Source organism: Pelodiscus sinensis, chromosome 1 (genome assembly GCF_052426305.1).
Source record: "Pelodiscus sinensis isolate ZL-2025 chromosome 1, ASM5242630v1, whole genome shotgun sequence".
NCBI lineage: Eukaryota > Metazoa > Chordata > Testudines > Trionychidae > Pelodiscus > Pelodiscus sinensis.
In genome coordinates, this window is record NC_143052.1 from 114823056 (window position 1) to 114847309 (window position 24254).

Sequence of the window (24254 nt, forward strand, 5' to 3'; positions counted from 1 at the left end):
GCAGACTATTGATAGGTTGCAAGTGTAGGAAGATGTGTATCAGTACAATTTGTAGTTAGTATGTTACAGGTACAAGCATTTTTTACAGAGCACCTCTGCCATTGATAATCTGTTACCAAGACACTATTCAGACTCCAGTGAAGAAGCTTACTGCTTACACCCCATAACCACCAACTGTTCCAGGAAGCTGCCAGACAAACCGGTCATTTCAATCCCAAGGTGGTCTGAGATACTTGTACAGTATCAAGATTTAGGTAGACTCATGTCTTTTGGGGGCCATTTTAGCTAGGCTGAGACTTCTTGTGAGTATTTTTATATATAAAGCAGTATACTTAAAGAGTTGTTCAACTAGGGGTAAATTGTTTGCTAATGGTAGAATACACAGTATTTGTGGACAGATACAAACAGTCATAGAATATAAAATCTAAGAACTGGTGAATTGACCAAAAAGTTCACTCACTATTCATTCAACTTTTTCAGCTAAACTTGTTTTGCATTCATTGGAATATTTTCATAAAGGTCAATTAAAAAAAAGACTGACAGTGGACAGCTAATTTTAATATAGCAGAATATTCTAGAAAAATATTTTTGCATCAGAAAACTGATCAGCTATGGTTACCTGAGTATCAAAACATACTTATGACCTTACCGTACAATGTAATTAGCCTGGATTTTCAATATTTGCAAAGATTGCTGACTATGCAATAAAATCATAATTTTGCAATTTCTCAGGTTTATTCTTTCTGTCCCTGAACCGATGAAAAGTTGAAATTTGAACCCATTATTACCAGTTAAGCTTTAAAATTTAACAAGGGACCTAAGAAGAGTAAAAGAGGAGTAAAATGAGACTATGTGAATAATGGATCACATTACAAATGTTAGGACTTAGTAGCGCACTTTATTCTTTAGATTTTACAAGACCTGATCCAATGCCTACTGAAAACCATTGACATCAATGGCATCAGGCAAATGGCACTGACTGCATCTTTACTCAGAAGAAAAAAGACATGTGGAGATTAGTCCCAAAGTAAAATTTCATTCTCTGCTCCAATTTACAACATGTGCAATCCCACTAGTGGAACTGCATGATATTTAAAGTCAGGGGAAAATTTGGCCCATTGTGTTTGATCTCTATTACAGAGAATTTTAAAATGTTTGAGGAGGAAAATTGGCTATTTTGGGGTGTATAGTGAAGTCTGTTGTTAAATGCATTTGGCCATCGTAACAATGAATCAAAGTGCCAATCAAATATCCTGACAAACTCATGTATCAAATGACTTGCATTACTAATGGTGGTAGCCACTAAGGGTACGTCTAGACTACAGGCTTGTGTCGACAGAAGTTTTGTCTACAGTATCTGTCGACAAAACTTCTGTCGACAAAGAGCGTCTAGACACATTCAGTTCTGACGACAAAGCAAGCTGCTTTGTCGACAAAACTCTGTAGTCTAGACACACCCAAAGTGATGCTCTAACACATAAGATCTTTACAAGTCTGAGGAAATTATACACTACTGTTGGGTTTGCAATACAGAGTCTTTTAAGGGAGCTGGTAAAAGTAACAGGAGAGTTTGCTCTTTGCTGTACTCTTTTCAATTATTGTCAATTCCTTCTCAGAATCCTTCCCCCACCCCATTTGAGCTTTTTATAGTTATTTCTGCCCTGTGAATATCTCTTGGACAGTTTTGATTTCAGCAAGTACCTCTTTTTTTTTTGTTTCATCTCTAGTCAAAAAGGGAATATCTACTCATTTCCCTCCAATGAAACTCTGCATCACTGCCACAACAGCAACAGATCAGAGAGGATTGCAAATTAATTTTCTATTGGAGAAAAAAGTCACTGGCATAGAGTCTGTATATTGACTTGGTGTAACTGGTTTTATTTACACAAGCTCTTGAACAGGAAGAAGACATGAACAGGCAGAGAAATGTGCGTGTCTTTCAGGAATGTTAGCCAAAACACCAATGACCAATTTCCAGAGAACAATTCTGCCCCAAGAATTGACCCTAGATAAAGAGAATAAGGCAAAGAGCAAAGACTCCTGCTGCTGGCAACTGGTCCCCCAAGAAACAAAACCAACAATACAGCATTTCTATAAAGACTTAACAGTGCTACAACATTAAGAAAATGAACCTGTAATACATACACCAGTCTCATGTGGTGACTCCCACAACCACAATATTTATGAAAAAGTGTACACTGGAATGCAGGATTTGTGTCTCCATAGGATGTAAATAAATTTTATACAGCAGAGGAAGCTGCTGCCATGACACCATATCATATCATAAGCACGTCTCTAAATTGTATGAACATAAACCTTTAGTAAAGACTCATATGGACTGAAAGGGGATACTTGCGTTAGGAAGGCTTGCAGGGCTGGCCCCAAAATAATAAATAAAGCATAATGGTATGCAGAAAGCTGGCTGGGAGCACGAACAGGAATGACAGCACCCAAGTTAAAAATAATTAAAACTAATAAGCCATGAAGCTCACTAGACAACAGATCAACACCTTCTCTAGCACTGATAGCTTTACGGTGATGGTTCTCCTCTCATTTTGGTGCATTCGGTGCCCTGTTTGGAAGCATTGGCCCTTCTAATAGGAATATTTCTTCTATCTTGCAGCTTTTAATCACCTATTAAACAGTGTAGCTTTAAAAAAAATATAATTTGTACTGAGAAATTACCTATGGGGTCTTTAGGTGAGGTGCTGTACAAACACAGAACAAAGTGATGATCCCCAGCACAAATCTTACAAACCGAAATATTAGACGTAACAGGCGAATACAATGAACAGACTGGGGAAACAGAATCAGTGAGGCAAGGACAGCACACCAGCTGTCAAAGTGCTCTTTTTTTTTTTTTTAAAGCCACCTGGTAGATATGGTTACTCCAAGCCAACACTTGGGGTGAAGAGCTTCTAGTTTCTGTAATACATCTAATGATCACATGTAAACCCTATTTCTCCACTACTCTTATCAGTTTCATATTCACAGATAATTTCCACACCCACCACTTTTCTACTCATCTTTCTCGGCTTCATATCCGCTTCGGCTATTTGCCTGTGCTCACTCCCTGCCCTTCTACTACTGTGATGGCCCACAGCTTGGGCAGGTCAGCATAGGATTGGGAAAGTTTTCCATAGGTAGCCACTTTTCATGGGGGGGAGTTTGTATGAAAGAGACCATGCTTGACAGCCACTTCCTAGTGCTTTAGCACATGTTCCACACCAATATTTAATCACCTATTAAATTTAATATTCCACCATTGTGGGGAATAAGGCAAAGCAAATAGTGTCAAGGGTTTCACGTTATATGAGCTTCAGTCTCCATTATACAATTTATGCTAGTGCAGCTGCCATTGAACAGGAATCAAGTCCATTACAGATTCTATATGGATATCTTGTTCATGCTGATTGTTCTCCTCCCGTCCCGTCCCCCCCATAAGGTTTTTCAGCCATATAAGGTTTTTCAGGTTTGGTTTTGGTTTTTGCCTATCAAACAGCAGTTGGTGTTCCTACTGCAACAGTCACCATTAAAAAATGAGCAATTTTCAAAGAGATGCTGTTAATTGAAATTTGGCCCAAAGTTTACAGTTCTTTAAACAAATTCCCAAGCTTTTATGAAAGCTAACTTTAATGTTTCCACAATTTAAAAAATTCCACTATTTTTAAAGTGAATAATTACTATGCAGTATTTGAAACCCAAATAATGCTCAGAATCAAAAAGTGGAATTTACTGTGAAACTGTAACTTTCATTTGGTCTGAGAGTAAAGCAAAAATTAGAGAGCACGAATGTGAACTGTAACAAGGAAATTAGGTTTTTAGTTATTCCACTTAAAAAATTTTGAAGTAGCGCTCGCAGCACAAAAAATCTCTTTACAACATATAGTACGATTTCATTTGAAAGACCTCTACAGATAAATTTCTGCTAATTTAATTGTGTAACTTTAAATTTGTTAAAAGCTACTTGTTAAACCCGTAGGTCCTGATTCTGCAGGAACTTGTGCACATGGGTAATTTACATGAGCAGCTCCATTCACGTCAATGGGACTACTCATATGAGTAAGCCTACTGTGCACATCAGTCTCCAAAACTAAAAGCTCTTCAAAGCAGGGATTGCGTCTTCTGTATGTTCTCTAAAGTGTGTAGGGTACTTTCAGGGAGTATTACATAAATTTATACCAGTATGGTACATTTTGTTGTGGTGATCCAGGAATATGCATGGTTTATTGCATAACAAGTATTCTGCTTATATTGCTAAGGTAGGGTCAATGAGATGAACTCCATCATTCCTTTTAGTACTGTGAAATTGTACACAATTATATTGGTGTCTCACATTAAAAGGAAGAGCATTATAAAGAAAAGTGTCAGAAAAAAATTCACTCAAAAAGAATTCAAACCAAGATTAGCTCACACTTTAAAAAAAAAGACAAAAAGTTAATTAGAATTAAATACTGCATATTAAGTCTTGTATAGTGACTTGCCTTCTTTTTACTTTTTTTTATTTTTATATATATATTTGTTATTTGTATTGATATAAAATGGATAGAATATACAGTTAAAAAAAGTGGTGTTTGCCAAAAATGCCGTCTGGGAATCCACTTTTTTTTTTTAAACTAAGACTTAGAAATAACTAGGATAATTGTCGACTTTTGACTAGCACTGCTTATATACTCAATGGCACACAAATGTATCAATCCCCTGGAATCCCTCTTTTGCTAGAAAGACTTTTGTTTGGTGTGCATACAAAGTAGGATATAAATGTCCATAGTAAAGTCAAAGCCTCCACTTAAGAATGGGTATAGAGAAGTTATGAAGAAAGCTTCTCCCCCATTTAGAAAGCTTCTCTCCCAAACTGAAACATCCAGATTTTCCTGTAAGAGCTTTTCTGAAAATCTTGCCATAAATGAGTCCCAGTGAGAGCTGCTGGATGCTCAGCACTTTTGCAAATCTGGTCCTTATGTCAAGTTTTGGCAAGTTCTGACAGTGCTACACCCATATTATAATATAAACACACAGTTTAATTTTTAACTTCAACTGGAAATACTAAATCCAGCTGTGCTGTGTCTAGTATTTCTTGATTAATTGGAAACTTGGATATTTATGATGGCACTTAAACACCAAAAAAAAAAAAAAAAAAAAATCAGGACACCAAATCTAGATTCTATATAGGCCAGTGTGTTTCACTACTGGGGCAATAAATGAAACAACCCACCACCACAACACTGAAAACAAAACTAGTATTTGCCAATATTCATTCAGTGTCCAAACAGCTGTTTAGTTTGACCACATTTGTATCCCGTGCCAATTGTGAATGTTTGCAGCAATTACTAACCTACAGGTACCAGTGTACCTATACAAATAGGCATTTGTACATGAACAAGAGTATCCACAATTCATTCATTTACTGTATGAAAAAGCTTCAGTCATCTCCGCACAGAGAAGAAACACATGTGAATTAGGTGACCAGTCATGCAACACAAATACCCAAAGCAAACATGAACACCCCATAGACTGACACAGGTTTGCATGAACTATTTGGCAAATACACTCAACTGAAATCAGGATCAATTTGCTATTCGGGATAGAGGGCAAGGGAGGGCTAAATTTGTTCAATAATTTATTTGCCGCTAACAATCTGACCAGCTCTACCCTAAACATCTGAATTCTCAATGCAATTCTAAGAGGAAACCAATCAAATACAGTACAGTGTGTGCATGCTGCTGAGTTGTTAATCTCAATGTTTCTAAACCAAATAATATGGAGGAATGCATAAACTGCTTCAAATTAACCAGGTCTGACGATGCATTTTAAGAAAAGCACTGGGTGTGCCTTGCATACAATGGTAACAATTTGTTATGCACTCTAGTGTTACAGCACTCTAAATGGTAAGTAATTGTTTAAAAATTCGGAAGCATTCCTAAAATGTTTCACTTAAACATTTCTGCAATAAAATCTTATTGAACTGTTGCTTTCATTAATTTTCTTCACACTAGAGACCAAAGAATGCAAGTTCGACTTTCTCTTTTCTTTCTTTTTAAACTTTGCCTACCACTAGCAAATAAACTCTCTCTCAATAAAATCCTGGCCTTGAGTTTTGGCCCCTTAATAGTAGCCTACACGGTTGACTACCTTTGGTGTTAAATTTTCTTAAATTGTATTTCTGTCAGTATATCATTTTTTTAAGCAATGGACCCTATAATAGCAGGCACTATTCTGTCAGGAGTACATTTGAACAGCGTGACAAGTATTTTTCACTACAGGAGACAAACAATGATATGTATTACATGCAGTAAACATTGCCTTTGGTACACAGGGTTCTCTTAGCATTCATCTGTCTAAAATCTCATTGTGTCCCGAACAGGAAAAAACCCTGCCTTCTCATTAACAATTGCCCAGGGCTGTAGGTTTGTAAAGTGCCAACAATGCACTGTCACATTTCTCATGAAACAAGAGCTTGATTGAATATTACAAGAGATGGTAGAAACCCAGCAAGGTTGATTAGGATGTATTTTAAATAGTAAAAACAGAATAAGTATGTATTTTACTGTGCTGCTTAACTAATAAATATGTATTGAATAATTCTTTATACACAAATTTTGTTTTATAAAGATGTTTCCTGAGAATACTAAGTTAGCAGCAAAAGGAACATCTCATTTGGGCAGAAATACACCTCAGTGCAAATGAACAACAGAAGGTATTCTAATCTATTTCAGCTATACACGTGGCCTCCGGTGGCATCTGCAGTGCTCTGAGTCTATATGTTAGGGGATGGATTTTTAAAACAGCTCAGTATTGGCCTGGCTCTGCTCTGATTTAAAGTTAGCACCAACAGCAGATTTAGGCCAACACAGACCCCTTTTAAAAATCTCATCCTATTGAATTAAACTTTAGCTGAGCTTAACTTGGTGCTCTATCCTGCAGAGGTGTACATAAGCAAATAACTGCACTCCCATACCTAACGGCACTCCCATGGAAGTCAATCGGACTACTCCCATTGCAGAAGTGATGCAGGATCTAGCTCTTGCTCTGTTAATTACATTCTGACAGTGATTTTTTTTAAAAATAAAAACAAATTCCCAATTATTCAAGAAGACTTGGAACTCCACCGGGCAGAGGTTGAGGTCAGCAGGGGAATGGTTAGAGAGCTAGCGTGGAATTGGAGAGACCTACGTTCAATCACCTGCTCCAGGTGATTGACTTAAGTTATTTGGTTTCTACAGCCCAGATCCTCAAAGTTGACTCCGAACTTCTATACATTTGACAGTCTGTACCTCATTTCATCCTCTATAACATGGGGTGAATAGCTCTTCTCAGCCTGCCAGATGTACACTGAGAACAAACACATTCCAGATTAAGAGATGCTCAGTAAGGGAGCCTTCAGTGTTTGGAATAGAGAATATCAAGAACAAATTCTATTCAGAACTTCTGAGTGCATTCCTGGCTGTCCTTGTAACCTCAGTTCCCTGTTCTCTGTACAGGGAAATGTCTACTGCACTCTTAAAGGGCAAGGATGAGAATGCCAAGCACATCAACAGCAGAACACCAGTGAACCCTGGCCGAGGCCCACCAATCCAAGAAGGTGAAGGAGTCAGTGGATGCTGCCCTCCCACCAGGGAGAAGACTCTTGCTAATGATAAAATAACTCCCAATTCATCTTACCTAGCACTTTTCAGTCAGTCAGTCTCAAGTGGTCTGCAAAGGCTATTAGTTTTATTATCCCCTTTGATAAGTGGTGACGTGGCTGATCCAAGTCATGCAGCAGGCTCCTTAATGAGCCAGGAATAAAACCCAGGTCTCCTGAATCCCTGTCCAGTTCACTAGCCACTTCCAAACACAAGATAGAGGAGGACGTGTATTCCAAGGTGTAGGGTTAAGTAGCGGTGCACTGCCTCCTGCATTCAGGGAGAGTTCCTTCGCGAGAGACAGGCACACAAAAGATACTCTAAGCAATGACGTGTTCCTCTGACCTCTGGATGGTGATCTAAAATCTGCAGCACCATGAAATCTGGTTGTGGCCAAGGGTAGCTTATGCTTCTCTTACTTGCAGTTTGCCCTCTCGGCCAAAGAAGAGTAGTCTTACTAGTTCTTTGCTCCAGATCAGAAATCATTGGCAACAAAGCAGGGAAAGTGAGATTATCTTATAGCATAGAGAAAGCCTTTGTATTTTAAAATAAAGGGAATGACAAAAATGGCACTGAGCAATAGCTACATGACTTTACCATCCAATACACACTAGAAGCTGGCGGGTAAACAGACTGCCAGCCCCCGGCCACTATGACTTCAGTCTATAGTACAACATCATATGGGTTCCGCTGCCGTGATGTGTTTTCCCTGTACATCCCTGCACAAGATCCTGAAAATACACCGGGCTCAATCTGTTAAGGGACCAATGGGATAGAAAGCCACTTGAGCTGCAGTATCAAAAGGTGAGACCCATAGAAAAGGCCTATACAAATTACTTGCAAGGTACTCAGGATTTGCATCACAGCAACAGATTTTGATATATTGTGGTGTAGAAAAGAAAAAACTGCAAGGACTTCCCAAAAAATAGGACCACCCCCAAAGTCCCAGCCATTTCAGCTACTGACAGATAGGTACATATGGAAGAGAAAGGCACAGGCTGGCCACCTATGCAGCAATGCTCTGCCTGAGAGAAAGAGCTGTGAAAGTTAAGTGCCTTCGCTAGACACCCTTTATGGGTGGAATGACGACAAGAACCTGCCCATCACCCTTCTGCACCAGCCTGCAGAAGTGAGAGGACTGGAGAGGCAGCTAGATTACACAGCAGCAACCATGGCTAGTGTAGCACTTTCCTCCAGCATCTCCGGAGGCAACGTCCCTGCCTCAAGCATGATGCCTCTCAACCCTGCCTGCAGGATAATGGGCATCTATAATACACCTATAGCCATAATAGAGCCAGCCTTTTTAACATTAAATTTAAAAAATGCACACAGAAAATTTAGTGTTTTGATCTTAGCAAAAGACATGCTTATATGAATTTCTGGAATCACTGTGGTAAGTTTTGCATCAGGTAGGAGACAAAAAAATTCTTGCCCACCTCACATAATTCAAATATAGTAGTATAATCTAAAGCCACTACTTGTACTTTTCGCTCCCCCTTCCCCCCCCCCAAAAAAAGAGTCTCATCTCTCTTCTTCTGGCTGTCGGTACCCAAGTTAAAGAAGAATAAGCAGGTAAATACTCTCTCAAAATGAGTGCTGGAATGGACCAATTCAGTACACAGAAGAGTACATCTTTTAGCACAAGATGCAGGAACTTTCAGGTAGGCCAGGTAGTTCTGAACCAGAAGAACACAAAATGCATAATGCATCATTCTTTTTGGAAACACCACAAACCTATCAGGACAGCAATGAATGAGAACCAGGATCTAACCTGATCACATTATTTTTTTAAACTTGATCAACTTTGAGATTGTATTACAGAGAAACCAACAACAAATTCAACATGCTTAAGATCATCAGGAAAAGCATTTGTAAGGCCTGTAAACAACTAAATAGCGACACAAACTATCATGGCTATGATACAATAGTGGAGATCCTTACAACTGGAATACTCCCTGCTCCTTACTAAAAAGCTCTTTTATTGGATTTTTTCCCCAGCATGCTTGCTTAAGCAGGCCCTTTAAATTTGATTGCAAATGCTTGGCTCTTTCCTAAAGTAGCCATTTGATAGCTACCTGCTACACACTTCTCTCTTCTAACCAGTGAGTACTGGTTCTGCTTTCTATATTCTTAGTACTGAAAAAATAGCACATGGGCACAGGACTTTCTGGCAACAGAAATGTGGGGGTAGAGAAAGAGAGAAGGTATGTTACTGAAAGATTTGCACCCTAGTCAAAACTTTTCCATCTTAAGGTCTCAAGTGTGAGAGCCAAGACTTCACATCACCCTCCACATATCCACTAAGAGCAGTTCCAAAGTCAGTCTTATGCTAATATCTATCAGACTGAGAGGTTTTTGTCTGATTTGTTATTTCAGCATGAGAAGTGGGGACAACTGACAGCAAGCGGTCAGATGCCTTCGGCACTTGTCTGCTATAGTACAGCTGTCAGACCGACAGCATTTTGTTTGAGGTCAAGAGGAGAGAGAGTGGTTTAAATAAAAATGGAATAGTAATTGAAGTCAAGATTTTCCTAAACCACTGCACCACTCAGTCCATAGCGAAGACATTCTAAGTCACACATGTAGGATAACAGGTTCAAAATGTCAGCCATTTCTCCCTTTCTTGAGAGGAACTCAAGCTGCAGGAGAGTTGCCCATGTGGAATACAAGTCTTAACCTGTTTGCATCCTCTGTTGTTGTAGGACCAAAGCCACATCTTTTCCCACATGTCGCTCCATCCTGTAAACACCCAATGCTGCAAAGAGGGCCAAGGAAATGGAAACCCCTCCCCAAAGGGAAAACCAAAGTGGAATGTTTACCCTGACACCTGCTCTCTGTGCACTCAAAGGAGCCCCTCTGACTCAGAATGGCGTGACTGGGACCTGAGAGGGAGTACAGAGCAGCTGCTCATTGTGGCGGTTCCCTATAGCAGTCCAAGAAGCATGCAGAGGAGAAGCTAGCTGACCTGGCTTCCAATTCTTACTGTATCCCTTCTACCTCAAGTGTGCTCCTCAGCGGTCACCATATGCTCATCTAAAGTACAGCATCACCTGTGGTTAGGTTAGCACAATGGCAGTTAAGAGTGCAGCACAGATGGCTGGAGCTCTATTGAGAGAAGAGCATTACACCTGTACCAGCATGTTGTGTATGTCTAGACTTGTTTCCATGTGAGGTGTCACTACTGGTGCAATTGCAACAACGGAACAGCACTCTTGAGACTGCAGAATAGTCCTTTGAGGGCTGAAAGGCTACAGGGTTGGACTCAGTGCTTTGCACACAAGGGCTGTCTAGGCCTACACCCAGACTCAGAACTATCCCGTAAGGCAGGGCTACTCAACTTTGGAACCTCCGGGGGCCACAATGATACTCACCGCACATTCTGAGGTCTGCAACTTAAGTGTGGTTGCATATACACGCAAATAGCTTCTTTCACGAGCATGAATACAAAAATTAAGGCAAGACTACACAACACGCAAACCCCATTTAAGTCAGTTCTGCTGATAATAAAATGCAATATCTACCTGATTTCCACCCATATGACAGTACTTTTAACGAGCAATGACAGTCCAGGAATTTAACTACTAACACACATCAACAGAAGACCATTATATTGACTCTGTTTTTAAGCATGTTCCCAGTGGAGGCCATGTTCAAAGGATCCCACGCGGGGGCCACATGTTGAACCCCATTTAAACCCAAATTACACTGCGGGCCACATGTGACCCCCATGTTGAGTAACGCTACTATAACAGAAGACTTGCTCAGAAACTTCCTAATGCCTGCTACCTCTCTTCCATTCCCCAGCTTGGGCCCATTTTCATTGTAAAGGTAAGGGAACACTTAACTTTGTGTCAAAAGATTATTCAATATTCCAGTAAAAGGTATACCACTTTGTGAGAATTACATAGGTAGTACCAGTACAGTGTGTTGCACTAATCATCTAAGTACTGTCCAGTCAAGAGTTGGTGTCAAGAACTTATTTCTTGGAAAGATAACGTCTGCAGGATCACCTTTAACAGGGAAGGGAAATCAGACTTCATAAAGAAACTGAGGTAGGTAGTTAAAATGAAGAATCTGCCAAGAATTTTGGTTGGTTTGTTTAAAAAGTAATGTGTAACGGATAAAACAGCATTAGAGGCTTAAAGGCTGTTTTCTAAACACACAGGAAAAAAAATGTATCTATCCTAGATGTTTTATCTGCTAAGACTGCAAGTCTACCTGTGTTAAAAAAATACATGAAGTATATTTAGTTTGAATTATTTTGCCAGCACAGTAGGTTCCTGTGAATGAATGACTGGACACCTGCCAAACTACAGTAGATTTTACAAATAAACCAGCTCCTGTAGAGATTAAGGTATATTTGGTTGGGCGGGGGAGGAAAGAGGCAGATCAGGGAAAATACTTATCTACATTGGTAGAATTAAAGAGATGGAATCATGAGCACTTGAAGACATTTAAATTCTTAAAGGAATGTGGTTAGTAATCTTTTCCCTTTAAAGGAGTAAATCTTAGTCTATCAAGTGATACAATATTGTTCCTAAAGAGGAGAGAACTAGCCTAACACTAGGCAGACTGCTATATACCCAGCACTTTCTGAAAATCAGAACACCTGTTTCCATCAGGGCTTCTGAGCCTAACTTTAATCACCCATTTTAAAAACTAGATGAATTCTGGTGAAGTTTTTTTTTTTTTTTTTAAATCACCACACAGTGTGATCCTTCCCCCCCCCCCCCCCCACCACTGAAAAATGGGTGGAGTGGAGGGGAAGAGAATGAATTGGAGGATACCATTCAGAAGTTTGACTGACCTACCAAAGCCAAACATAGTTTGGAGCTTGTGCTATTTCACCAGATAGTTCTGGGCAGCGAGATCACACCTAGCAGACTTGTGGTGGTCAGCTACTCATGAGCAAAAAACCTCCCCAGCCTGTGGAGGGGATGATTATTCTGCAACATAAATTAGGGTGAAATTAGGAGTAATAGAGTCAAACACCTGGTGTTCAGGACTGAGGCCTAAAGCAAGATAAAAAGTAACTTGCTTTTAATGTATCAGATTGAACATAACTAATGTCACTAAAAGAATTTATTGCAAGACACCACTGTAGTAAACGTTCACCCTTTGCATCAGGAACAGTTCACATTTAGAAAGTGCTCTTTGCAGCAACTAGGGTTAAATATGTAGCCCCTTCCCAAAAATCGGCAGAAAAAAATGCATTTTCCCTATACATTAGCAATGAGAGTTTTCACTAGAATGTGTTTCAGTCTTTTTGGCTCTGGGCCATAGGAGCAAAGGTTATCTGCATCTTCACAAATGGTATATATAGGACTTCTTTCTATACTAGGAATAGGGGTATATAGTGCTTTTTTGTGATGGTACTGGCCAGTACACAGTACTGGCACCTCCAGTCAGAGCTTATCTGGAAACAACAGTGTACCGGCACCTCTGAAAATGGCTGACAGTCAGCTGGATCTTAAAGAGTACCGGCACCTTTTCTTTTTTGTTTATTTTTTTAAACAACAAAAAAAAAAGCACTGGGGGTACAACAGTTCTGAGTAACAGCCTTGAATATAAAGGAAGATATATGGATAAGGAACAGATGCAGAACTGGAAGATGGATAGATAATAGTTAATTATTGCAAATAGTAACTGGAAGTCCACAGCTAAGCTTTGTGTGTCACTATGCTATGTACTGGACAGCCACCCTTCCAGAAGAGCTTTGAGTCTACATTCAGTTAATGTAATCCAGTGAATGTAATTTCCTTCTCAAGATCTGCATTAGCAATAGCGAGTATCTTAATTATGTGTTATTGAAGAATATTCAACAAGGCTGTGTTGCTGTTTTAACAGTGTGTAGATGCAAACATTTCTCGGCAAGAATTTGATACATGCTATTTCAAACTCTGCCAGTTAGTTGTATTCTTGCACGTATGTTATGTGATACGACTTTTGGATCAGCACCAAACACTTCTGATTCAAATATTGGTGAGCCTCAAAAGTATGGATTCATACACATCTATACTCATCTATGTGACTGATTTTGAACGTTGCTCACAGTAAATCTCAGCTGTACATATGCAAATGGTTATGGAACATTAACCCAAAAGGTCTACACACCAGCAATAACTCATTTAAGAGTTAGGGAGGGTTTGCCGGATTTTATCCTCTCCCCCCAATATATGCCTAGTTCAACCCAAATAGTGCTCTCGTGTCTAGATTCCATGATTCAGCAATTTTCATTTCACTGTCCGGAGAAATTGGAGGGAGAGAGAGGAAACAAACTTACATATTATCCCATAGCTTAATATAAATGAACTAGCAGATGCTGGCTGATATCTAGAGGAAGAAATCTTATTTCCCATAGACTCTCACACAAACCCTAAGTTCAAAGGCTTGACCACAAAAATGCAATGGGAAAGTAATGGATATAAATTCAAAGTGACAGCACTTCAGTTTTGTGTAGTTCCCTTCTAAATAGAAGAACATACCCCCCATTATAGTACGTCTGGATACAGGAGTTGACATCCCTTGTTTATTTCTCACCTCTTCATAACGTAAAAGGAAGCTGCAATAAAAATCACTGATTTCTCTCCCCACAAGCAGTTTTATCTTTAGATGTTGTGCAATTCTCACTTTCATCCCATATGTGCTAACACAAGACATTATCATTTTTGCAAGAGAAAAGATGAAAGGCGTAAATTACAGTACTGCAGAATGCCACTTAACACAGAAACGGCAGGAGACTTTTCCATGGAATACCAATCCAGATTTGAAAACTCTTCATTTTACGAGAGGTGATTTACCCTACTGAAGGCTTCTGTAACGTGCTGCGTACTTTGTTACAAAATCAGAAACACGTTTAAGTGTAACACAAGTAAAAACCTCCCACAGTTAATAATTAGGGCCACTTGTGCCTTCAGCCATGCAAATACCGTTCTCATTCCAGCAAATAGGGACTGCGGTTGTGATAAGAAGCTAGAGTTTGGTCTAGGCCAGGGCTGTACTACAGACGTGTATCAGTATAACTACATTTTCACACCTCTGGTGACCAAAGCCACATCCCTTAGTGACAGCTACATCAACCTAACTCTCCCCACACTCTCCTCGGCTGTTGACAGTGCTATCAATGGGAGAGTTTCTCCCCTCAACACAGCTGTCATTTCTTGCAGAGGTGAATTAACTACAGTGATGGAGTAGCTCACCCATCATCACTAAAGTGCAGCTGTAGTGCTATATACACTCTCCATAGGTTATATGAGCAGAGCATTTCAACACATGCTGAACTTGAAGCCCTTGAGTAGTCTCATTGAAATCAATAGGGATCCTCAAATATTTAAGCTAAGCTGAAGCACTGTGGTAAATTGGCCCATATTTGAAAAAGATTTTAAGGCCAGAAAGGACATCTGATCTACATAATGCAGGCCATCAAATTTCATCATGTAACTTCTGAGTCAAGCCCAGAACACATTTCTGCATTGAAACAGATGTTTTAAAACTAAGACTGAAGGGTTTGAGGTTTTGACTGAAGGGTTTCAGGGTCAGTGGGTATCCTTTAATTATGATAAGAGAAGGATACATATTCTATTGTATTGAAATGAGTATACTTTTCAATCTCTTAAGTGAGTTTTCTTAGTGTCCTTGTTGTCATGCAGTAAAGACATGTAAAGACAGCGGAAATAAGTGAAATTTAGTTACTGGGGGTCGCATTTAATCCTGACTATGCCCTCCAGAACAGAATATTGTTCTGCCAAGTCAGGTCCGTCGAACTATGTCCATAATCTGGTCGCCAAAAGAGGACCATCGGAGTCTATAGCTATTCTTCAAGGGACAGTATTTCTACAGATGTCTTAACCTTTGATGTTTTGAAATAAATAGATGGATTATGTCCATGACCACCTAAAAACAATGAAAAGAGGGACTCAAAAGACCAATGGCTAACGGCCCATGAATGTAGAATAATTTGGGGTCTCCGCCACAGAAAGCTCCAAGACAACAGCAAAACCAAAATGTCACGATTTATAACTGCTGAACTACAATAAGATTTGTTGGCAATGGCTTTAATCATTAGTTCTGAAAACACTAAAATCAGAAATTCGATTAAGTATTACATTTGGGACAGAGACTTTAAATCTAAATGATATCTCAAGCTTAAAGGGCCTTCCATGTCACCATAAAAGTCTCCACTGGGGAAAATAAACTTTCAAACCACAAGGCATCTGGTAACAATATGCGCCCTCATATTTTAGCATAGGTATGCCAACTAAATGAAAACTCATAGCCTTTAACATCGAAAGTATGTATGGTATATGTTAGATCTTTTGGCCCTCAAATACGTATGTGTCAAAGAATATTTTCAGTAGGAGAAAAGTGTTTGTGTTTTGATTTCTTTTAAAATCTTTTTCTCCTGGGAAGAGTGAGGAAAGCTAGAAGTTTTATTAAAGCCAAAAGCTTACTATCAAATAGCACTTATTTGATCGGTCATAAATTTTGCATAAAATTTATCTTGGGTACCTTCGAAATTTACCTTGGAAATTCCTAGTTTGCTTATAAGCCACCAGAAAGGTTATATTTAATACTGGGAAACAAGCATAAATTAAATTTTCAGAAGGCAAATATAGTACATCTAAGTCACATGTGAAAGTTAGAAATTAAGCCATCTGTCATTGGTAAAAGATTCAGGAATTTATCTCCACAAAACCAAAATCATGCTGTGGAGTACAAAAATAAGTAAAATAGCATTTAAAAAAAAAATCAGGAAAATTTAAGACAGTAACAACAAAATACAATATGGATGAAAATTTGAATGTGGCTTTAAAAAAAATTTCACTAGCAGACTAGTATTAAAGTTCGCTATATGCAGAAATATTATGCCCCTTTTATCTTAAACCAGAATTTAGGGTGCATTGAATATAGACGATATACCAAAACACTACTCAAGTTAGGAAACTCATGTTCTAGCTAGTCTCGTAAAACAAACATCAGTGTGCTTCTGTAAGTATTACACTCAAATGCAATCTACTTAATATAGCGAATACTTTATACATAGATGAAGCCAGTTACACAGATACTGCAATTCACTGAGGGAAGAGGAGTGCTATAGAATTCAGCAGGGAAACAAAGGATACTGTACATATTACAACAAAATAAATTCTTTAAAAATCCTATAAAATTTGATAGTTTAAAAATTCTATAGAAATGATTTTTCTCTATCTTACAGAATTTGGTGTAGCATTGTATGTGCTGGCTTAAAATTATATACAGTAACTTCTATTTCATTGAGCAATTGACAAAATCGTTGTAGTGCAATTATTTGCCACTCAGGTATCAAATAATAGCATCACAAAATGCAGCAGCATTTTCAAAACAGAGTATCATCATATGCAAGTTCTCCAGAAATGTCATGTCTGCTTTCAGCTCTCCTGAAATTCATTAATCCTATGGTTGTGCTTAAGGAGATAGTTTAACAATGCACAAAGTGGCTGATTTTCAAGGAGCCTTATAGCAGGGAGCATTTGCGCACTTAAATTAAACCCTGCATAAAAAACATACTACTTCAAAATATGCCACTACTAAAAACTTTGAATATTTTAAGGAAAAAGTTACAAAGAAAGAATAGCAAACATGGAGCCACTTGGATAGCGTCAAACTTCACTAGCAAACAAATTATGCTTTAGTGATTATATTACAGCATTTCAACATATGCCACTGAACACTAAATTATTACAGTAATTGAATGTGCTATATTAAAAGCTAAAATGGATAAAATTGCATCAATTTATGTAGCTATGCAGGATATTATTGTATCAGAAAAGTATTAATAGTTACCAGTGTTAGGCAAACTACACCTGCACGATAAGACGGAAGAGTTCTGGAGCTCTCACAACATGCTTTTCCACGAACGGCTAAAAGTTGTTCCCTAGTGCTATTTTTATAGAATTTGGTATTTTAAAGCCAACAGCACATATAATTAGTGTAAGTATTAACACACATGCATCTTACACACACAATTCTTGACAAGCAGAAAGATTCAGTGTCAAGATTTTAAGACATCTGTTTTAGAGCCCATTTCTGAAAACTTACTCAAATAATTTTCAGGATCAGGCCTTTAGTAAGGGAAAGTAATCCCTTATACTCCAATTCCCAACAAACAAGTGGGTAAACTTGAGCTCAGTGCAACTTAGTGCTTCATGCTTTGATGGTTCCCGCTCTGAGTTAAGCAAGCTGGTTAAGTATGGTGCAGTTTAGAATCACTCCATACTCAATTATTCCTAGTGTAGTCCCTGGAAAAACAAATCGAGTTTATTTATGTATACATTTTTGGATGAGTTAATCTCTTAGCTGTGTGCAATTTTTTAAAACTTTCCACTATACGTACTAAGGAATTTGGGTTTAGTGGGGGATGGAGGGGGAGAAAAAGGGAGAGGGAGAATTCTATCAATCAGCACCAGAGCATGAGTTTTTAAAATAGCGTTCTCTTGAATTTTACTCCAAAGTATTCTCATTAAGTATTTAAAAACCACCAAACCCCCCCCCAAAAACCCAGTTACGTTATAAGTAAAGGACAACTGTACAGACAAGACTGAATCAAATGCAAACAATTCATATCTTTGCAATCCAATCCAGCCTTCCACAATCTAAATATTTTAGAAATGCAATATCTGTATGATGTTTATGCCTGAACACTATTTCTGTAGTGTGCTTTCATTATTTACAAGATCTGTGCCAATATTTTTTCAACTTGGTTTGTCTCTGAAGTCTTCAGCCAAAAGCAAAAGGAAATTCAATTCACCATCTTCCCTAGCAAAATATAATCTAGTCATCTTTATAGCTATTCAGTGATACTTTTAAAGTTCATAGTAAATGCACAAGCTAAATGTTCATTAAACATAGAAGAAGGAAAAAAAGGGAAGAATTTTACTATTTTGTATTTCCTTTTCCCACAAAGATCCTACATGCAAAAAACCCACACTAATATTTGTTTTGTGAATCCTCTTTGTGAATCCTCTTATGGTCAGTTTACATGTCTAGAGAATTTATTATGTAAAATGTTCTAATTCAATTTCCACATTGAGATGGATTTTTTTTTTTTTTTTTAAAGTCAGAAGCCATATTCTTTGTATTTACTAAGAGAGATGCACTCCAACATTAGTGTCATGGAACTGAATTAAAACCAGAAACAGTGAAGGTAATTTAGCTATGTGAATGCCTGCTCTTCAGTGAAATGCTGCCAAAATTAAATAGGAATGAAACAGCACTTTGTAGTCATTGGTCGCTCAGCAGGGTTTGCGTAGTTAAAAACCTAAGTGAAAAGGGTGATTGACCTACATTGCTACTAGCTTAGCACAGCTGTAGTTTCATATTTTCACTGCTTCAGAGGAAGCTCATTATTTAATGCAACTGAGTTACAAGTAATTGTCAGTCTTTCATTTTTCACTTTGGGCCAGATATTAATCTCAGATGTGTGGCACACATTACTGTGCATCTGGAGATACCCATTGCAGCACACATGTGCTCAAGCTGAGTAGTAACCCTTGAGATGGGTGCAAAGTGTGCTCGGGCCTAAGATAAAGATGCTGCTCTGTGGTGCTAAAGAACATACAAAAGTCCAGTGAGCAGCAGAGGGAAAAGCCCTGCTACCTAAGAATAGGCAACAATTGGCAGTTTTCCATTTTAAAAGTTTTTTTGCAGATGTTCCCTGTGATACGTATGAAATATGCTTGAGTTCAAGTCATACCTGTGGTTTAAATAAGTACGAACCTTCCAGTTAACAACCAGTTTGATACGTTAATAGCCCTTGGGCTGTGAACATAACAACTGGTCATTAACTTCCATAATGGACAGATTTCAAAGAGAGTATCACTCTTGTAAATGGACATGCTGCCAGTCAGAATGGAGGACAGATTGGGATGGGAAGCTACATTAAGATGTCATTTCACATTTCTGGAGAAAAACTGTTTGTATTAATAATATGTTCCATTTACTATAATTGGATGCAGAGTAGGAGCGTGAACCCAAATTCCTTAAATTAAGTCTTCACTGCTAACCCAAGAGTGTATGAGCAGGAGACAGAAGCCTGCAGGGAAACTGTGTTCTGAATCTCATTTTCATGGAAAGTTATTTCTAATACTGAGCGTTCTTTACACAAGTCAATTTCCTTACTGGTTAACAGAATAGGGTGGATTCCTGCAGTGCTTCTCCTTCCATTTTCTCCCCTCCCTTCCAACTGCTCTTCTGATGTGAGTTGTCCCTTTGAAGTCACTGGGACAACTCACATGCAAGAGGCTGCAGGATGAGGCCACCAATGGATTGCCTAAGATATAGTTTTGTTACATCTCACTACGAAGACATCCCCTGCTTAGAAAACAGGAGTTAAAAATAAAATTAGTTTAATATCATTGATCAGGGAGTTTGATATCTGGAACTCCTTGGTATCAAGGTGCGGATACTGGGAAACAATTACTTTTCCAGAATGAATCTTTATGTGCACACATAAGATTTGGAAAAAAAAGGGTGGACGACAGGAAGCCTCTGTACAAACAACCTTGGACAAACAATCATCCCCTCCCCTCCCCCCCGGCCTCCAGTTTAATAATGGAGCCACTTTGTTTTTCAATAAGACCATCATTCCAGAAATTCTGGAAGTGATAATCTGACCACAAACAGTTTAACTTGTATTTCTATTTTGCTCTATTTTGCTCTCTTTTTAGTATCACTAAAGTCACATATCCTCTAGAGGGCACCACATAAAATAGGAAGCTAATTCTTTTCTATGTAGCTGATTAAAACTCTGTTTACAGTTAATCTTACTCTAAGAAGATAGTTTGAAGCTGTAACCCAACCATAATCTGTTCATTAATACAAAGTAATGTATTCATAAACAAAAAAAGTTCACATTTTAAACTATTTGCCTACAAGGAAAAACAGATTCTGCATTAGCAGTAAAATGAGAGTTACTTGTATAGGTTCACTGCATAACTATGTGTTGAGCCCTGTGCGGATACAAATTTTGTATCAGCATCCATATCCACAAAAATGAGCTGCAGAATATCTGCACTGATATCCGCAGATGCAGATATGTGTACATTTGCGGGGTTTTAACTACATGGTAAGGCAATGAGGTAAATGAAGCACCCACAGATAATCATTTAAGTGCATCAGTTTAAAATTTAGTGTTTGAATCTATACATTTGCAAGTATCACTACAGTATAAGCACCATGACTATATTTTGATGAATCCACAGCCAGATGAGAAATATTTAAACTTGACAATGACATGATTCTCTCCCCTGTTGGTTGTAGTTATCCTGATCAGAACAGCAGATAGCTGTATGGATGATGAAAGCTACACATAAGTCAGTTTAAGTCTGAATATATAGAGCCTGGCAAATCCACAGGAATCCACATGCATGGATATCCGCAGCTCAATTTTTGCAGATACAATTTTTTTGTTTAAATCTACACAAGGCTATATGAAAGCAGCCACACGAGACTATGCAGAAAGGAGAGGATAGATAGGACACAATTTAAGCATCTTACGTAGACCATCCCCCCCTCCATCTTCTCCCCACATGACTTGTCTCACCCTACCCCCTCTCACAGGATGTTACCTGAGAAAGTTGGAAATGGGGAAGGGGAAGTTAAATGCCTCACCTGGCTGCTGGAGGCTGCCACTCCCCTCCATGGTTTGGGGTTCACTAGGAATAAGAGTGCTCCGGCCTTCAGCGAGCAGGGAGCCAGGTTCAGGAAGCACAGCCAGCAAGTGAGGCAGATGAGGGGGATGAAGCTAAAAGGGCAGCTGCCCTAGGGCCTCGAAACTTTAAGGGGGCCAGAGCTCCCAATAGCCACCATTGCTATCATCAGTAATGGCCAGAATCCTGGCCCCTTTAAATCACGAGCACTGGCAAGCACGAGCCGGACGGCACTAAAGGACTGGCTGGGGGAGATTAGGCCCCAACTCCACCCCTTCTGGATTCTGGAGCTTCCCTCACACATTCTTTAACCAGGGGCTTACACTTCTATCCATAGCCCAGGTCTCACCCAATTGCCACCACAAGCTGCCTAACTGGCCCCCTCCAGTAAACGTTACCATAATTTGGGGCAGCAGGAGCCAGTCAACTCTCACATGCAGGAGCCCGGTGGCACCTCAGATTTTCAGGTGCCCTATGCAGCCATGTATTCCGCGTATGTGCGGGGATGGCCCTGTATGGAGTAGTGGGTCCCCTTCCTACTTACACATTAGCTCAAACTACTGCCAAACCAAGTTTCCATCCCAGCTAACCCTAAAGTGCTCTAGCAGCCAAGAAAGAATAAGCCGGGTTCTCATCTGCACCGTACACCTAATGTTCCAAATGCTTGATCATTTATTGCTGTTGATTTGAGAGGCATGGAGAACACCTTATTTCAAGATGCAAGATTTGCTTCACTAGCTGTTTGCAAAGACAGAGATAAACCTGGAACTCCTGCAGGTTCCCCCTCCCCCTTGCCACTACTGCATAATCATTTGAAAAGGGAAAAAAATAGGTCTTAGTTTGAAAGTTGAGAAGAGTTAGATTGTCACGAGGAAAGAAGCTGTTTGTGTCTTTTGAAACCACTGTCATGAGCATATGATCAACGGCTGTACACCAATTCCTTTAGTTATGGTTTCCAGCTTTTTCAAGCAACTGAACCAATTTGTTGGAATAAGACTTAACTAGCACTCATCACAAGAATCTCAGAGTCCAAACTCAATGTTTTGCTCCTGTGCAGCACTACCTTGCAATCAGTTCAGTGTTCTCTAACTGTAGTGTTCTCGAAGCCTGTAATAGCAGACTTCACAAGGAAGAACATTGCCCATTACACAAGATAGTTTGAAGCACCTCAAGTTGCATCTCAGATCAGAAAATGCGTAACTAAACGGGAGGTGCCATGTTACAGCAGAGATCATACCTGTATTTCCTTTCCAATACTGCATCATCACTAAGGCAGGGAAATGTAATGAAGCCAGCCGAAAGAGTATCAGTGATCACCTTTATAGTATTTTAAAATTAGCAACAGAAACTATTGTATGGAGTATAGGACCACTTTAGACCTAATCTATTTTAGAGCTTGTCTACACAGCTGGGAATAACGGGCATCTCGAGGGTGGGAGTTGTAACATGCACTAACTTACTGTACATTAATGGGCCCATCCAGGCTTTGCTGGGAGACACTTAAGGATCCCTAGTGCACATTAACGTAATACTGTTTAAAACAGTACTACATTAAAAACATACCTACAGGATCTCATTGGACCAATTAATCTGCAGTGTGTTAGTGCGCTTTAGAAAAGTAGAACGCTGTACTTTCGTTATTAGAGGAAGATGTGATGCCTCCAAGTTAGAGATGAAAGAACAGCAGTAGGAAAAACCTATAATGTTTACACAGTGCACTTTCCTCTCAATAGAGGGCTTCAGAGTCCAGTGTTGTCAGGCTGACATCTATGCATTTATGAGGGCATGCAGCGGTTACTTCAATTCAAACTATTTTTGCTATCATGGCACTTGTTTTTATCTGTACAATACTTAATATAGGACTGGGGAAAGACTTTATAGCAGTCGGGTATTTATTGTTCCAAGGGATCTTTCTTATACAGCGAAAGGCAAGAGGACTACAATGCTTACATACTGGACAACGACGACAACTCCTACCTCAGGTAGTCTCTGCGACAAAGGATAAGGTTGGCTTTGGTGTACAAGGTGGAGCCCACCTCCCCCAAACGACAGTCACAGCACGCACATTTCAGGCAGTCCTCATGCCAATATTTGTCCAGGGCTTTTAGAAGATACCGGTCCTTGATCTTACGGTTGCAGCCAGCACAACCTTTCGGCTTGGTGTCTGGCTGGACCGAGAGCATTTGTATACCTGAAATAAAACACAGGAGAGAAGAATGAGATTTTTAAAGTCTCCCTTTCACAGGTGTGAATTTTTCTTCCTAATGCATAAAAAGGTTGCTCTTTAGATGAAGTGAATGATTTAAATAGTTAATGTCACATTGACAATAGCATTAAGAGTCATTTAATCTCTCTCGGCTAGGTTCCTTACCTTCTCCCCAACATCCCTGCCTTCTCAGGCACTTGGCAAAAATTGCTATATACAGTAATTAGTTAAAATTCGAATGGTCAAAATTTGAACAAATCTGAGGAAGAGTTGAATCAGGAGCAATATTGAATTTGATAATATTTTGCACTAGGGACAGCCAAAGGATTCCCAAATATTAACCACAAGCATTCCCAATTTTATATTTGGAAAGAAAGAAAATTTAGACTTGTACCTCTAATTGCAAGACTGCTCAACACCCACATTCAGGGTCAAATTTTTGAGAGCTCAGTTCCCATTTATGTACCTAAATAAAGTGAATGGACAGTGAAAATTCAGAGATTCTGAGAATTTCAGGGTGATCACTTTTCATATAGATTCAATAGCACAAAAGCACTATTGGTCCTAAATGACCTGCACAAATGTCAGTTATTCACAGGCAAGCAGATCAACCGAAGCCATTTCTCCTGATTAGCACACAGTGAAACAGAATACCACCATTGTAGGAATAAAATGTTTATAAGAGGTATTATATCAAAGATTCCTGAAGAGATGTAAGTGGAAATATTATAGCTTTAG

The 24254-nt window shown here is 39.1% G+C and overlaps 1 protein-coding gene across 9 annotated transcripts in view; it reads right to left on the bottom strand.

Moving 5' to 3' along the window:
* Window positions 1–24254, bottom strand: part of LMO3 (LIM domain only 3) — a 203849-nt gene that overhangs the window by 50130 nt on the left and 129465 nt on the right. For 7 of the 9 annotated variants that reach the window (XM_006130277.5, XM_075897676.2, XM_075897699.2 and 4 more), the window contains one exon: window positions 23288–23501. In XM_006130277.5, coding sequence (XP_006130339.1) covers window positions 23288–23493 — 206 coding nt within the window. In that variant the 5' untranslated portion in view covers window positions 23494–23501. Of the gene's footprint in view, window positions 1–23287; window positions 23502–23910; window positions 23983–24254 lie in introns of all 9 variants that reach the window. The other 2 variants (XM_075897659.2, XM_075897648.2) reach the window with 1 other exon arrangement.